Source organism: Ambystoma mexicanum, chromosome 1p (assembly GCF_040938575.1).
Source record: "Ambystoma mexicanum isolate Mex_15411 chromosome 1p, UKY_AmexF1_1, whole genome shotgun sequence".
Classification (NCBI taxonomy): Eukaryota; Metazoa; Chordata; class Amphibia; order Caudata; family Ambystomatidae; genus Ambystoma; species Ambystoma mexicanum.
In genome coordinates, this window is record NC_090921.1 from 1,116,570,294 (window position 1) to 1,116,587,870 (window position 17,577).

Here is a 17,577-nt window from a genome sequence, read left to right on the forward strand (position 1 = left end):
TGCTAGTTTGCAACCTTTGCACTTCTTACTGACCTTGGGAAGTGTTTGTTCCAGATCTTCTCTCCGATGTTTGGTTGTCCTGGGGGAACAGCTCTTGCTTTTCTTTGCTTCTTAATGAAAAGACAGTTGTGGCAATAAGAGGACCTGACATTGAAAGTAAAGAAACGGATACTTAATACATATGTCCTTATGTAATAGCACAAAAATCGTCTTGTCTACTGACATGGGATATGTATTGAAGGCCAGACTTTAATCACACCATTGTGGCACGTACAAATGAAACTCTAGCATTGTCATTGTGTGTCAAAACTTGAAAGACAAACTACAGTGACAGATTCCCCCGTCCCCCACACCCACACCCTCAAAACACACACCCACACCCACAAAACACACACCCACACCCTCAAAACACACACACACACACACCCTCAAAACACACACACACACACACACACACACACGCACGCACGCACGCGCGCGCGATGAGGCTTGAGAAGGATGTGCACACTGACAAGCGGTGAGGGGTGTACTGAAAATCACCTTAGAGTACGTTGCCAGAAGAATTTCAGCTGTATAAAAGATATTTAGCTTCGGCAAAATACTTACTTAATGCATTTTGGAGAGGAAACTATTTGGCTTTGAGTGATGAATAATTACTGCTTTGACTGTGCCTGGAAACATTCAGACCTGTGTTTTCATCCTTTAAGAGGATTAAAAAAAGGCTTCTGTCACTTTTTTGACTAAATGCAGGCAGAGGAGCGGCATGAAAGTGCACACAAAGTCTCTGCCATTCAAGTGCTAGACAGACAAAGCCTTTTATCTAGTGGCTTGCAGGGAGAGGTGCGCTGAAGCAAGAGCCTCAATATTTTGAATGTGGAACGAGATGTTTTAAGGTCTCCCCTGTATTTTACAATTGAAAATAATTGAGCTGGAGGAATATTTTCATCAGGGTCTTATTGATTTGCTGATGACCTTTGTGATTAATCGGCAAGTTACAGGTTATCCTGACTATTTTACTAATGTATTGAGTATATGAAGAACTGCTTCTTCTTCTCTAGGTATCAAGGGTTTAAGCAGTTCATGATACTCCTTTTTTTCTTTGTGTGTCTTGTTGGTGTACCTAATTTAGACACAATCCATCATCCCTTATAGGCCATGCAAACGAAGGAGTCATTTGTTCTCAGTATTAGGTATCAGCAGCACACCTTAAGGTGCAAACGCATGCATTTTGGTCTTAGTAGGATTTCCAAAGACTTACAGCTTCCTCTAGATTTTCATAGACGCAGTCTGTCTAATCCTATGTATTCTAAGATCTTCTTTATTGAAGCTGCAAAATTCATACTGGGATTCTCAAGGTCTTCCCATTTCCCTCAGATCATATCCAGCAAATCAAAGGGAATACTACTGTACAGAAGTAGTTCAAAAGAAAAAAAGCTGATAGACGTCTAAGGAGTCTTCTTTGCAGCAAAGAGGTCCCAGGGCAATAAGACATCCCAATTCTGTCCATCTGGATCAGCAACCTTTGTCCGGAGAGGTTTGAGGATTCTGTTGAACATCTCAACGAGACCATCTGCTGCACCATTTCCACTGACCAATATCGCGGTATTACTGGGTTATTACATGCGCTGGAGACGACGTTAAGTTCCCATTCCTTGGAGTTCAATAGGACTTCATGGAATGGGATTCCCGGGATTATCGGCACCAGTGATATCCCGGTAAGGCCTGCTGGAATTTCACTACCCCGATCAACAAACTTGTGTTTCCCCAGTCTGGAAACAATTACGGTGCCGGAATTACTGGCATTTTTTTCAGACCGGGGGAAATAATGAGCCTTGAAGTATTTAAAATACATAAAAGCCTCAGAATTCAGAATCCAAAAAGATTATTTTTATCGCCCAAGTCTTGCCAAGAAAATCCAGTATTGCATTTGAGCTCATTTCATCTGACAGTTTTACAGTCCATTAAAATGTAAAAACAATGGTCTTAAAAATGGTCTTCTTGATTCCAAGATGGCCGCTACACCTTAAAGAAGTGCCTGCAGGCCGCTACGACGAACCCTGTTTCTTTAATGGCTTAGATCCATAATATGAGCCAAACTGCTAGTCCGACAGCGGTCGCGTGAACTCTGGTGTAAATGGGAACAAGAAAAAGATGAATACGGCCCTCAGCATTCCACCCGACTGTGCGATCAGCTACACGATATCTCGAGTGGGACGTGGCTCGGAGGATTCGGCCCAGTTGATTGCAACCAGGCAGGAGGATTAAGGAACGGGAGAGAGCGCGCCCCTCGCCAGGAAGCTTCACGTCGCCAGCTGACTACAACTCTTCAGGCGGATTGAGGGACGGGAACGTTTTCACCCCCCCTGCCGAGAAACTTCACATTGGCACTCGATAAACGGCTGAGTGGCTGGAGGTAGTTGGGCGGCTGCGGGTGGTCCAAAGAAAACACGCCCACGGGGTGTGACCAGGGACAGGCGCAAGTCGGTAAGACATCAGCAGCAGCCCCTGCAACTACCGGACATAACACAAGGTTCATCACCCCCATTCCACAGATGTAAGGTAGAGCCCTCAGAACGTTTGATTGGGGTATTGTTCCAACCTGATCTCGAGGCACATAAAAGGCATAAAACGGCACTGGAAACTGAGAGGAAGACATAATCCCTGTTAGGGGCCATCACACGGACACACCTAGCATCTTCTCACAGCATTCTGGAAAGGGTATTACAACAGCACACAACCAATCCCAGTTGAAAGCTGGGTTGTGTAATAAAAAGCAAAGAGTATTGCAAGACCCCACAATCAGAGGGAATATTCGTCTTGGCTATCTTCAGCAGCTGACTATAAATTATCAGGTGACTTCCAGCAAAACGTATTGCCATAAAGTAAACTACTTTCTCGACCGGTGGGGGACGTGGCCTGAACCCATGGTGTGAGGCTGTGATCTGGTGAAGCTCCTGTCATGATCCTTATTAGATCCTGCGTTACGACGGTATGAGGGATAGATAAGTACATGCACAGACATCTGCATGCAGGGGAAGCTGGTACCCTGCTGGGCAGCGTTGTCCCGAACAGAATCGGAGTGATTACAAAGGAGAACGAGCGATTGAAAACTATGACCCTCTGCGAGAAAAGATGGCGGCCGCAGCCACGCTGCAGTGAAGGAGTGGTGGAGAGGAGACGCGACCGCCATGCCCAGCCCGCCCAGTGCATCCTTTGCAAAGAAATTGACTCCAGCGTACCCACTGCCAGAGTACACTGGATTGCTGTTTAGCGGGCACTCAGAGTTCGAGTGCCCACTTATAACAAACACTAAGCTGGTGCTTGGGAGTAGCCCTGTGTGCAGGGCTTGAGAAAGAGAGCCCGAAGACTCCAGGCGAACGCAGCGCCTGGTTGCTCTGTGGGGCGCCGCTGCCGGAGTGTGCCCAGGAGCGGGCAAAGATACACAGGCTGGCTCCTGCCTGATGGAGGCGGCCCGGAGCAGGAGGAAGCCTCTCAGCAGGCACCCGTTACTTTGAAACGACCCGGGAGGGATCGGGAACGGGTCCGCTCTCGTTGTTTGCAGACCCTGACACATTGACGTACGCGGGACGGAGGTAGGAGCAGATTCAAGGGGCTGCAAACTTGCTAGCTACAGGACTTGTGTTCTCCCTCCTCTGCTGGCACCCGCACAGCTAGACCTGCTGAGGCCAATCTCAGGCCTTCGCTGCAACTCGGGACAGGCAACAGTTGAACTTGCCCTAGCCTGGGGCTCTGGGAGGCTTGCTGGAGATTCTACTGATAACATGGCATTAGTTGCGCAGTTGCTGGTTGCGTTGGACATGGAGACTCTGCAGTGAGAAGAGGCAGCATGGTAAGAGAATGAAAGTAGAGAGCTGCTTCTCATAGACTGTACTGTCGGATCCCGAGGACAGGAGTGTTTTGTCTGCCTGGTGTTGGGCGAGGACTGCCCCAGTGTCAGGGAGGCCCCAACATGCACACGCCCGAGGGTGTGAATAAGTCAAATGGTGAGGGTATCTGCTGGAGGAGTGAAAGATTGGATCGGCAGAACGGCACTGCACTACCCTGCTGGCTGTCTCTGGTGATTGGGGCAGTGCAACTCTGGCGCACGTAGCTGTTAGCACCCCTGCTCCTGCAAGGAGAGGACTCATTGACATTGAAGGTACCTGGCAGGCTGGACTGCTGACAGTGACCGCCTGACCACATCCCCACTGACACGCACAGTGCGGCCTCACTGGCTGGGGGACAAAAGTGTGATAAGGTGGAGGCACATAATTCAGTTGTCACGCCAAAGAGCGGAACCAGTGCTAAACAAGGCTAAACAAGGCTGGACACGGCTGGCGGTTGGTTGCCGCTTGTAATTGCGCTAAAGTACTGATTCAGCGGGGGTGTTTATCTCAGCACACACAGGGGCCGGAGCCATTGCCGGGCACCTCAATGTCCGGTTGCCTCTCTGACTCTTGCTGCTGTGGGCAGTGCGCCTGGATCATTGAGGTAACCGAAGTCTGTCACTGTTGGCCACGGTTGAAAGTATGTCCCCGACAAGGGCAAAGGTAAAAACACGATCATGGACTCCTTCGCAAGCTCTGGTAAGAACCGTGAACCCCCACAAAGTGCACCGGAGACGCAGATGAAGACAGGTGTGGCGAGTGCAGGTTCTCAGGAGGATATGGTGCTAGCGGCAATAGCTGCGCTGAGATCCTCACTAGAGACGAAAATTGCGAAGGTTAAGGTGGACCTCCTGCGACAGGACATGTGACAGCTGGCAGAAAGGGAGCTTAAGGACTCGAGAGGCTCTACGAAAGATCTGGAAACCTGAGTACAGTAGCTGGAGAGGAGGAACACCACTTTGGAACTAGGGGCGGAAGATACTGAAGGGAGGGCCCGGAGAAACAATGTATGGCTGCTTGGGCTCGTGGAAGGCCTGGACCCCACCCAGTATGTTGAGAACTTACTACTGCAGGAAGTAGGGGCTGGGAATCTGTTGCAGGGTTTCGCGGTTGGGCGTACATACTGCTCTCTACAGAAACAGCCTCCCCCGGGCTCTCACCCTAGACCCATCATTGAAAAAATATTGAACTTCTGCGACAGGGAGGTGATTTTGAAATATTCCAGGGAAGGCGGTGAGATCCAGAGAGGCAACTCCAAAGTTGCCATCTACCTGGATTACACACTGGCGGTCCAAACAGCCAGGAACTCCTTTGTGCCATTCAAGGCGAGACTTAGGCATCAAAATATTAAATATATGCTCATATACCCAGCCATGCTCAAAATCACCTTAAAAGGCAGGGCACACTTCCTTGGAACTCCTGCGGCTGCTAACATGTGGCTGGAACACAACAATTTTGCTAATGGCGACGAGCCTAACACTTAGCCCAGGGGGCGACATTTAGGAGGCTGGTTGTGCGGGGTTGGCGGTCGAAATATCTGTGCATACCAGGCAGCATTATTCGCTGTTAAGAGTTACCAATGAAGGACGGGATGTGGGATTGGTGACTGTGTCCTGCTGATTGTGCTATAAAACAGCACACTGGTTATAACTATTGCCAAGTTGCTTGAAGTGCAGTGTTTGATACACAAACCTTATAACTGTCTGAACATTTACTCATACATGCGACAAGGGCAATGTTCGGTCACCGGCCCTTGGTCTTGTTGGAACGCCATACGCATAAGTGGGGGGCTGGCCTGTTGCTAGCTCCCATTACCAGACACATGGATGGCCTGGATAGGCCCTAATGGTTTGAGTGTGTCTGAGCACTGTAAACTCTGTGCAGTAGCTGGGCAAATTACTATTGTTTTGGTTTGCTGTGTTACTGGTTCAATGTTTTCCACGCTTTTGGGTTAGTATGCTATCCTTGAGGTCTTGGGTATGTTTGTCACATACAAGAATTGATTGGCTGGGTGGGTGGAGGGGGACTGGGAGTCGAAGGAGGATGCTTGAGTTGGGGTCAGGCCTGGAAAACTGGATGGGGTGGGTAGATTTGGCACACGGACTGAGCTATAGACATCTTCAAAATATCCTCTATTAAGGTGCTGATCTGCAATGTGAGGGGGTTGGGGACGTTATCTACGCAGAAATCGGATGAAATTGTTCTTACATCAGAGGAAGGAGTCTATCGCCTTGCAAAAGGAGACCCACCTGACAGCTGAGGCATTAGAGGCGGTCCAAAATGATGAGGGGCGAGGGGGCATGGGGTGGCATACTCCAAATATGCCAGAGGGGTGTTAACGTGGATAAGTGACTCTGCACTGTTCCAGCTGAAGGAGGTGGACAAGGAGGGGAGGTATCTCATTCTGCAGGACTACATAGATCACGTCAAGGTGTGTATAGTCAACTTTTATTTCCCGAACCATGGTATTCCACCCCATGTTCATGCGCTCTGTGCCAGGGTTGCCCATCACAAGGAGTGTTTTTTCATATGGGGAGGTAATTTTAATTGTGCAAGGGATCTCTTGCTGGACAGGTCCACCCCACCGCAGAGGAGGCCCATCACCAGCGGCAGGGGCTCCCAACGTGGCTCTGACCAATCTAGACTTGGTTGATGTCTGGAGGGAATTGAACCTTGGGGGTAGAGGTTACTCCTTTTATTCAAAGCCCCAAACTGTGTTCACCAGGATTGATAACATTTTTGTTGGGCGGACACAAATGGCTGATATTAGTGATGCGAAATATCTGGGTCAAACTTTATCTGATCACTCTCCTTTACGTATGCGTATGCCAGTTGATGCCCTGACTGACCAAATCCTCAGGGATGAACTACACAAGACACTGGAGGAGTTTTTAGAGCACAATGTGGGCAGTGTGCAGGAGTAGGGCACTGTATGGGAAGCTCGGATAGTGGTGGTAAGGGGGGAATGTTATAGCTAGCGCTGGGGGTCCCCGCAAAACGCTGACAGAGCTAGAAAAAACAGAGTATGAGATCCGGGACATGGAGACCCGGGAGGCAGGTCAGCATACAAGCGAAGGGACGTTGGCTGAAGTCCTGCACTGCTGCCTCGAGGCGCGGGGCGGTTAGCAAATACTTTCTACCATCTACTTTGGTGTTTCTCCTGCATGCCCCACTATAATTTTGCCCCACTGTGATTTTGCTCATATGGGTTCCACTGTAATTGTCCTCCCAGGTGCCCCATGGCAATTCAGCATCTAAGTATCCCTAAAGGGATTTTCCCCAGGAGCAATTTCGCTCCCCTTTTACTTGGTACTCACTGCTGCCTGTTCCCATGTCTTTTAAAATCTTTCTCCAATGCACTGGAGTAACATTGCTGAAAATGTTGAGGGGGGAGCAGGATATCTAAATGAAAGGGGCCCCTGCCAAATGAGTAGGACAAAATGGTGTGCCACAAACGTTGGGGGTCAGGGGGTGTCAAACACCCTTGGCACCCCCCTAAAATTACACCCATGCTCCAATGTGATTTAGGCCCCAGCAGTGCATGCTGTCCTCTGCTAGGAACACCGGCCCGTTCCTGGGTGCCTTAGGATTGCTCCCAGCTATTTTACCTGAGGCAAACCGCTACCAAAATGTCTGCTTGGCCACATCAGATGGAAGCTCCAAAAGCCAATCAAGGTCTCCACTGACTGCTCCCTGCACTAACAAGCTAAGGTTTTACCTTGCAACAGCAAATGCACACAACAACTAATTGACCCACATGAGGCAATTGAACACCCCGCCTCAGAGACGAACATCAGAACACCACACTGCTCGAAACCATCATCGATAGTAGTCCTGACCAATGCATCCTTACATTACAGGCACACAAGGATCACACTCTATATACACAAACCTTAAGTGCTCTCTACACAAACCGCATACAAAGAGACACGCCCATACAGCGACAGAGTACTTCAGAGTTTCACACTTCAACAAAACAGCAAAGTTATCTTGCATTTTCTTACTGGTCCATCCCAGCTCCCCCGTCTTTCATATCCGTCAGCGCACAAAGATGCCATGCAAATGGCAGCAGAACATGGTATACAACTCAATAACAAAACACACAGGCTGCTTGTCAAGAACAGGCATTACTCATGTTTGAACAGAAGCCCTGGAACAGGACAACCTATCGGGACGTTCATTTCTTAAAAACAATTATCTTCTGCCTTGCCAACCACTCTACCTTTGAAAGCTTCAAAAAGATCTAACCTTGAAAACTGTTCAAATAGGCAATATTTAAATCCTTAATACACAAAGCATGTTTGCACGCAACTCTTCCTGAAGACCTATCTTGTGAAGATGAAGCAAATTAATCTGTGTTCTATTACTCTTTTATTGGTTTATACTGTCACTTCGATACTGATGATTCTCATAAGTGTGTTTATGTTGAGGAATCAAGGTTAGTGTAGGGGAGGGGTGCATAAGAGGGTTGTAGAGGGTTACGGAGACCCGGCACAATTAAAAGAGAAAAAGAAAATGCCAAGAAGTAATTAAAACAAGGTAAATGTCCACCCAGTCACTACATTTGATGTAACAATGTAGATCCTTTATTTCCCAACCTCTTTCCGGTCACCTTGATGCTTCTTTCAGGTTTTCATTATGTTATTAAGCTCTGGGTGCTTGCCAACTCTCCATCTAAGCTCTTTAAAATGCAGATTATTTTTCCCTGCCCTTTACCATCAGGACTGCTCAATCCTTCCCTTAATTCATTATCCTCCTGTCTTCCTTTGTTTTCAGTACATAGTCCTGCTGTCAATTTGGACTCCTCACATCATGTAGCATTATATGGTTGTCTTTATTTTTTCACGTACTATTTGTTAGCATTTATTTCCCTGTCCTCTCACCCTTTTATAACCCTCACTCCATCTCCTCTCCCTAACCTATCTTGAAGAATATGGAATGTGGCTTCCGGGCTTCCCTGAGAATGCCCTTTGCTCCCACCCCTTTTCTTCGCTTCCACAGTATGTCCTCCCCTCTCAGATCTGTCAGGGCCTGGACTGTCTCACATCATCTCCTCACCTCCATACTTCACATCTTCACTTATTCCCCTTTTCTTTTTCCTTGTTCCAATTGGCAGTTTGCATGATCGTTCATTGGGATGTGGCATGTTCTAAAACAGCAACAATTAAATACATAGTATACCACGTAGATAAAGAAAGTACATTTACCAAGTGAAATCAAAGCTCTGTGAAGTTCCATCATCACATTGCTGTACAGTTCCTTCTGCCATTCGTGTAAAAGCTTCCACTCTTCAGCTGAGAAATAGGCAGACACATCTTGGAATATAATCTGTGCCTTGAAAAGAAACATTTTGTTACATATTCTGTAACTCCATTCAAAGAAAACACACACTTGACGGATGGGTTTATTATGGGCACCCAATAAACCTCCCCCTTCCACTCCATAAAAGCATTTAATTTATAGGCTTGTCTTAATTACAGCCAAAATAGAAACACTGTCTTCAAAGCTAATGTATGTGTGGGTATTGTGAAGGCATCATGAAGCAAGACACAGACAACGGATTCAAAATTCAAAACAATCTGATTTATTAAAGTAAATGTCAGTATGGCAGAAAGCCTAACTTGCCCTATGCTACAATGGGACTTCTGTACCTGAACAAAACTAAGGAAAGTCTGAATCGAAGAGTTCAACTTGAAAATCTGTCTGTTTCCAAAACCTATACTTGCCCTCACAACTAAAGATAAACAATGTGTAGGGGTGTCAATAACCAAAGAAATAGTGATCAACACAAAGTTCAGAGCTTCTTCCAGCCCTAGCTTCTTCTTCAACTCCCCTTCCCCAAATTCAAAACAGTTCCACAAAAGTCGTAAGATTATCTTTCTCCAGTCCAAGGTAATCCAGTTCCACACAATCCTCGGGGTTCCCTTCCCCAAGTTCCAAGCAACACAGTTAAAAATAAACAAGTCTTGAGGCTCCGTCCTCAAGACAGCACTTGCAGCTCCCCTAGTCTTTAATGTAACCACTAGTATTTGCATATTAAAGTTCACCATAACTTTTGGTCAACCCGACCTTCGTGAATGGAATTACCAGTTCCGTTACAGTGCTTCTCCTTGGTTGCATCTTACAAAGTCTTTGAATTTCACAATTCAAGGCTCACTGTTCTAGGCTCAGTTGTCAGACCACACAGTCTACCTGTCACAGGTCGCGCAATCAGGATCCCTATGCTTCTCTTTGTAGGCCTCTTGGCGGTTTTACACTCTCCTGGCTTCTCTTGGTTCGACCTCTTGCCTTTGCCATACCGTGCCACACAACACTCGCCAGACTTGGGCCTTGCTGCACTGTTTCGATTGCTTTCTTTGAGGTGGTCTGATGCTTGCCCACCTTTCTGTTTCTGCTCGTTTCCATAGGGTGTTTTCACTTGGGGACTTTCCTGTTTTAGCTTTCATCAGTTACTTGCTTTACCCATAAAGCTTTACTTCCCTTTATCATGCAGAATGCTTAATTTCAAGGTTTCTTTCAGTTTGATATTCAATGTGCGTAACTCTGCTTAGTTGTTTATTTTCATTCAATTCGGTATGATTCAACTTAATTTAAAGTTTATATTTGGGTCGATATTCAATATGCATAATTCATCTTAAATGCAAATGTGTATTTGGTTCGCTATTCAATAAGTATTGTTCAGCTTAAATTCAAGTTTGTATTTTGTTCGGTAGTCAATATGCATAGTTCAGGTTAAATTTCAAGTTTTTATTTAGTTCGGTATCACTTTACCTACATGCGGTCTGCTAGGAGCGCTCTGGCTTGAGAGTGTCTTCCTCTGACACCCGCCGGTCCTCAGCGTTCCTTTCCGGCAGCTCCTGCTATTGTCTGCTTCTCCATGAGCCCCGCTCGCATGCCGGGTGATGTCTTCTGCATGCTGGGAATTCCAGTGCTCCTGCACGGATGTGGACAGCGTCCTCTCTCTTCCTACCTTGCTCGTGGCTGCGGCTGCTCGCTTTCCACTCTGGAGGCAAATGCATGGCCCACTTGCTTTGGGTTCCACATGCTCTCTGGGATGTAGGCCGGCGTCCTGGCTCCTCTACAGGTCCCACCACTGCTGCCTCCTCATGACACAGGTTCTCTGCTGGTCTCCCTGCTTGTTCACGGGTCTCCCTTTGTATACCTGCAACCACTTGACAGGTTGCAGGGTGTGGATTCCCAATTGGATCTGCCTGACTGTGATTAAAGGGACATGCTCGACCTTGCAAGTACTCTGCAGTCATCTTCTTCTTCCCAGTACTAGAGGGGTGAAAGGAAGGTTTAGTATTCATCACTCCTAGTCATCTCTTCCTCGTGCCAGGTTGAATTAGGGGAAATGAGGGAAAAGGTTCTATAATAGCCCATAAAGGCCAGGGGAGGGTTAGGTTTGTCTTCCATAGGAAAAGGGGATACCATGTCTCGTCTGTGGGCACCCCACTCCCAATCTTCAATGACACTCCACCCAGGTGATCCTCCCTCGCTTCTCCACCCACAGGGTCAGGGTCCAAAAGCAATGGCCTTTCCCTGACCACCTGAGAAGAGGATCCAAGGGATGTAGAAGTGAGAATACCCTGAGGTTTCTCACCGTATTTTTGGGCAGTAAATGTGAAGAGCCTTGAGGGCTTGTCAAATCTAATCTCATCAAATTCACCGATGGCCCCCTTGCTGCATCCTAAACACTGCCAGCATACCATCTGTGAAGTTTGTGTTTGAGGCCTGACTCTCCAAATTCATAAGGATCATTATTTTAAAGAAAACAGAGGTAAGGGAAATAAAGTATTATGTCAATGATTGGGCTTTGTCTTTAGTTTTAATATATTTAGACGAACACACACATTTTAACCACACCGAATATGCGTGAATCAAGGACATCAAAAGATCACTCATCTGTGCAGATTTGGATTATTCGTTGAAAACATCATAATGTTGTTGTGTTACAGAAAATCAATAGAGTCAGTGTACACTCAAAAAACACAAATATCTGAGGACTTTAGCAGTAGCAAAAAGGGAGTACATCGTATGCATATAAAATCACACAGAAAAAATGTATTTGTCTACAATAAAGCAATCACCTTGATTAACCATTAACAAGTTCACAATCTTCATATACATGCATGATATAGATTGCACACTTTTAATGCAATAAAGTAATTTTGTTGTAAATTGTACGGATGCATAACCCTTTTTCCAAGAAACTGACTAAATTAGTGTAAAACAGTGAGAAACATTTACATGTTTTCCTTATATTTTTCTCTTTGAAATTGTCAGTGCGGAAGTCAGGGATTCTAGTCAGGTTAATGAGACCATGAGACCACTATTGAGTTAGTAAGTGTAACAAAAACAGAGAAACGCTTGGTGGATTCATAGAAAACGTACTGATTTGAGTTTGCCTCAGTGGCTCCAGAAGGTCACTTGTCAGTGTGAGAAGTCAGAAATGAGCGACGGACACAAGGTAGATGTATTTTCAAACAAAGCTATTTTTTATTAAGTAGAAATGGATTGGAAAAAACCTCTCTAGCCCTATTCTAAAGAGTAACATCCCTACCTAGAAACTAAAGCTAAGCATCTGTCTGTGCCAGCATGTCAGTAACTGAAAAGCCATCCACGTAAAGTACATGAAAGTACTGTTAGCTGTGAGAGAACGCTGGTGAAACTGACTACACTACGGACGTCTGTGTTTTCCTTTCCAGAACCTGCTCGCTCGTGTCTCTGCTGTCTTTCTGAATGTACACGAAGCGGACGTCTTTACAAAGACACACGGAAGCTGCCTGACTTTCCATCAAAGAAAAAAAAAACACTCCCTTTTGATTGGGCCAGTGACTCCTTCTTCCTTTTTTTTTTTTTTTTTTTCTTGGATCCCGCCCACTTGAATTCAAAAATAGCGTGCCCAGCGCACTCGCGCGCGCACACGTAAAGTACATGAAAGTACTGTTAGCTGTGAGAGAACGCTGGTGAAACTGACTACACTACGGACGTCTGTGTTCCTTTCCAGAACCTGCTCGCTCGTGTCTCTGCTGTCTTTCTGAATGTACACGAAGCGGACGTCTTTACAAAGACACACGGAAGCTGCCTGACTTTCCATCAAAGAAAAAAAAAACAGTGAGAGTGACTTAAGTTCCTTTATTGGAACGTAAACGCATATTGACTTCTTTCTTTACTGGTGGCTGAACTAAACTCCTCCCCTCTCTTACTTGTTTGCAGCTCCCTTTTGATTGGGCCAGTGACTCCTTCTTCCTTTTTTTTTTTTTTTTTCTTGGATCCCGCCCACTTGAATTCAAAAATAGCGTGCCCAGCGCACTCGCGCGCGCACACGTAAAGTACATGAAAGTACTGTTAGCTGTTTGCTGCTTTTGCTGGTATATGGTTTTAAACTCATATTTGTATTGTGCACCGTAATCCATCGCGCAAGCACCGGTGAAGCTCCGCTCGATTGCGGTTCTTTTTGTTTTTCTTCCCGTTTGTTTGCAACCTTTTTTTTTTTTTTTTTTATTATTTAATCTCTACATCACGTTTGGATACTCTTATTTCTGTTGATCTTCGTTTAGATATACGTTCTGTAAGTATTATCTTTGTTAAATTATGCAGTGCGTCCTAATGACCTTAAAATCGGGAATGCCAAACATGGGACCATTAACAAGAGGTACTAATGAGCACAGGCCACACGTGCATGCCTCAAAGAGATTACCCAAAAGTTGCACGGACACTTCAACCCCGCTCGCACGAAAATCTCATATGTTAAGTAAGAGGGGTTTGAAATCTGCAGGGCACGCTGACATTCGTCAGTTTTGTAAAGATCACTCTGACATGATGCAAAACACCTGCAATAGTATATCAGCAGTGATCCCTCCTCTGCTTATTCCCGATTCGCCACTTTCTACACCTATAATTGTGAACACTAACAGCGTTGGCATTCCAAGTGAGTGTTTCAATGCTGATGAATACGTTACCCCTGCCGCAGTAACTGCCATTTCAGACAGGTCACTTACTGATAGTGTCATATTGGGCAATATATTTACAGCTCCTGCCCAAGAAACTATAGTAAATACTTATGGCACAAACAGTGAGCAGGCGTCTCTGCCGCAAGAAAATATTACACCTTCTCACCTATCTCACTCTTCTACACTAAATCTTTCTGCCTCACCTGAGTTATTTTCAAACAACAATCACTCACGCTCGGCTTTAGAATTCTCATATATGGCCCCAACGCCGCGCAACCCGCGCATCAACGGCTCTAACACCCCTAAAAAAGCAGAGGCCAAACCAATGCCCAATTTACTAGAAATTACTTTAAATTCAGTAAATTTGGCAATTCAATCAATGGCCAAACTGTTCGAGACCCTTGATTTGAAACTGACAAATCAGAATCTACAAATAGAAAAAGTATTAGCATGGCAATCCGCCTTTATGCAAGCCATGAAATTAAAAAAACAGCATCATTCTAGCAGTGTTAAACCTAAATTAAACTCTGCCAATGTAGCTACACAAACTGACTGCCATGCAGACTTTGTATTGAGTCCTTCCGTTATAAAACCTGTAGTTCTGCAGAATAAGTACCCTGTACTTCCACTCCTCTCAGAACCTATTCAGGACAAATTTCAAACGGCTCCTTCCACTAAAACTGGACCTTTGGCCGTACTCACTCAGCCCCCCAAAGATATTGTTAACTCACTAGATACGATCCAGGAGAGACAACCTGCGGGGCGACACATTACTGTTAAGGCGTTGCAGGCTGATCCTCAACTTAATTCAGAGCCTTCAGCTAAGTCACCTGTTTACACACTATTTGAGCCAACACGGTCAGATAAACAGAAGCACGTTAGATTTCTTGATGTGAAGAAAACAAAAAACATGTCCATTCCAAAAAACAATGGTCCTTCAAAGACTAAACACTTCATCAAAGTAGTTACTAACACGCAAAAAGGCAAACTGTTAGTCTCTAATGCTATTGCAAAAAAATATCAGCAGCAAGCACAAGCTCGGAAAGATGCTGCGGGTTCTAGGCCCCTAAAGAAGGTTACATCTTATACTCCTCTTAACGACCTGTTAGCGGTAGCGGTTGATATGGATCGAGCTCAAAGTTCACAGATTACCACTGCCCCCTCACCAGATAAGGCAGGATGTGTAGGTCAGTCTGATGGATCCACACAAGAGGCACTTGAACTAAGAAGGAAAGAAATTAGATATGCTGTTGATGAATATATGAATAGGCAACCACCCCAAAAAACTCTAAATTGTTGTGAGCATAAAAACAGAACAGATACGACACAAACTTCAGTTCAGCAGTATACAATTCCTATAAAATCATCCCTTGCCACTAGCCTCCTACCAAAACAGGTGAATAGTGAACACAAAATTCTCTCTATACCCATTGGCACTAATGCACCCAAATCAACTCCTTTGTTACCTTTACAATCTAGTTCTTGTCAAGTTCCTGGTCTATGTTCAATCCAACATCACACAAACCAAACAAACCTGAGTTCATCCTCAACTTCACACCCTCAGAACAGTCTTCTATCTAACGCTCCCCCTCCGCTGAAAACTGTTGAGGAACTGGGCACGAAGACTGGAGAGGGTAGTGATCTGGTGATACTACCATCACAATTTCTTCATATACTCCAATTAGCGTTGCAGAAAGCTAGTGAAGTCTCTAATCAAGCAACATCATCTGTTGCCGAGGTAAAACCTCAATCAACTATTGTGAAAAAACAATTGCAAGCAAACATCAAAAGACCTGCTTTATATTCTTTAACCATAGCTTGCAGGCCTCCTCCGAGTGTGCACTATGACCTGAACCGCAGATCTATACTAACAATATTTTCAGAGATTCCTGCGTTAGAAGACATTAATTCGGTTGATTTGCAGTTAGTTGAATTTGATAATGAGCACTCACTCTCTTCAGTGAAAGTATGGATCAATTCACGAGTGGTCTTGAACACAATTTGGCTTGCCAAAAGACAACTTTACGATTTAGGATTTATTCTTAACATAAATTCATCGACCGCATCACTTCCAGAAGTTGTTTCACGATCAGATTTAATTGAGAGTAAGTGTGATATGTCAAAAAATCCTGAGTTAAATATAAGGGATTTGACCAAAATGCTTTGTACATGTATCAGAGAGTTTGACATGCACTAACTAAGCCATCTTCCCAAAAAAAAAAATCCTTGGTCACCTTAGTCAGTTGGAACACGAGGGGTCATCGCCATCTCATTAATAGTCCTAATTTGGGCACTATGAACGCCGATATATTAATGATGCAGGAAACATGGCTTGTTGATCTCCCAATCTGGGACAATTATGATTTATATCTTAATCCCGCTCTTAAGAAAAAATTGGGAAGACCGACATCAGGTCTGCTCATTGCAATTAAACAACTTCCTTCATTTTCCTCGGAAAACTGGCTTTCCCCTAATCCCTTTCTACAAGCTGTGAAACTCAAAGCTGGTGGCTCCACTTATGTTTTAATTAACATGTACTGGAACCCAGTTGGTATATCTGATCATGCTTTTATGAAAGACTTGAATAACTTAATGGACTTAATCTATGTTGACAAATCAGTGCCATATGTCATTCTAGCAGGTGACCTCAATTTACATTGTCTGGAACCAACTCATGACAAGACTAGATTGGCTTTATGGTTGCATTTTGTTGAATCTCGAAGTCTGCAAATGTTGAATGGTACTTTTGTTGACGATATTCCTCCTCACCCCACGTGGCATAGGGGTATGTCCACGGCAATAATTGATTATATATACGTCAATAAGGGCTTAATCAACAATGTGGTCAGTTTTCAATTCAAAGACACTAACTTAAGCGACCATAACATTCTAATTGCTAATTGGGTCTCGACAGAAATCTTGGAAAGTACATATTCTAAATGCGCAGCTGGACTTCTCTCCATCAATTCAGGCTGCAATAGATTAAGATGGTCTGAAACGTCCTTAAAACGTTTTAATCAATTCTATGCCACGGAACTACATAAAACCAGTGCGGTGAGTACCAAAAATGTCGCATACCATAACTTGATGCAATTGTTTCAATCTAATCTATCACACCAGGCAAAGCCTAGTTCAGTACATTTGCATGTGTTTAGTAAGCAAATTCAATCTGCGAAAAAGTCATATCGATCTCATAAGAGACAAATTCTAAAATTACCAATAGAGCAAAGGAATGGCTTACTATTAAAATTGAAAACTAAACACAAGAATTGGATGCGAACCATGAAAGCCACGCTATATCAAAATGACAGTGCATGTATGCTAAGAAATATTGCTGGGCAGAATACTGCCCAAATATGGGCTACCATTAATCAGATTTCAACAGGGCACCAAACAGCATTATTATGTAACAACGTTCCACAACAAGCTTGGGTTACGCACTTCACGCAACTGTACGAGCTCCCGCAAACTTCACTTGGTGGACTAGCCACTGTAGAACCAAACACATTTCTGTTGAAGTTTGACAAAGAAGACATTTCATACTTCATAAAGAAAGCAACCACCTCAAGGGCTCCAGGACCCGATGGCTTGTCCAATTTTACCCTGAAACAATACCCAGACATTTGGACTGACATTCTATGGAATATGTTCAACAACATTAATCTGACACAAACCATTCCGGAAACTTGGACCCATTCCATAATCTTACCAGTCCACAAAAAAGGTGATAGAAC

The 17,577-nt window shown here is 44.8% G+C and overlaps 1 protein-coding gene across 2 annotated transcripts in view; it reads right to left on the reverse strand.

The window, feature by feature from the left end:
• The window catches only part of LOC138449261 (zinc finger protein 684-like), a 697,253-nt gene that overhangs the window by 137,922 nt on the left and 541,754 nt on the right, over window positions 1-17,577 (reverse strand). For both annotated transcript variants that reach the window (XM_069604757.1, XM_069604756.1), the window contains 2 exons: window positions 9,095-9,221; window positions 34-144 (listed from right to left, as the gene is read on the reverse strand). In XM_069604757.1, coding sequence (XP_069460858.1) covers window positions 34-144; window positions 9,095-9,128 — 145 coding nt within the window. In that variant the 5' untranslated portion in view covers window positions 9,129-9,221. The remainder of the gene's footprint in view (window positions 1-33; window positions 145-9,094; window positions 9,222-17,577) is intronic.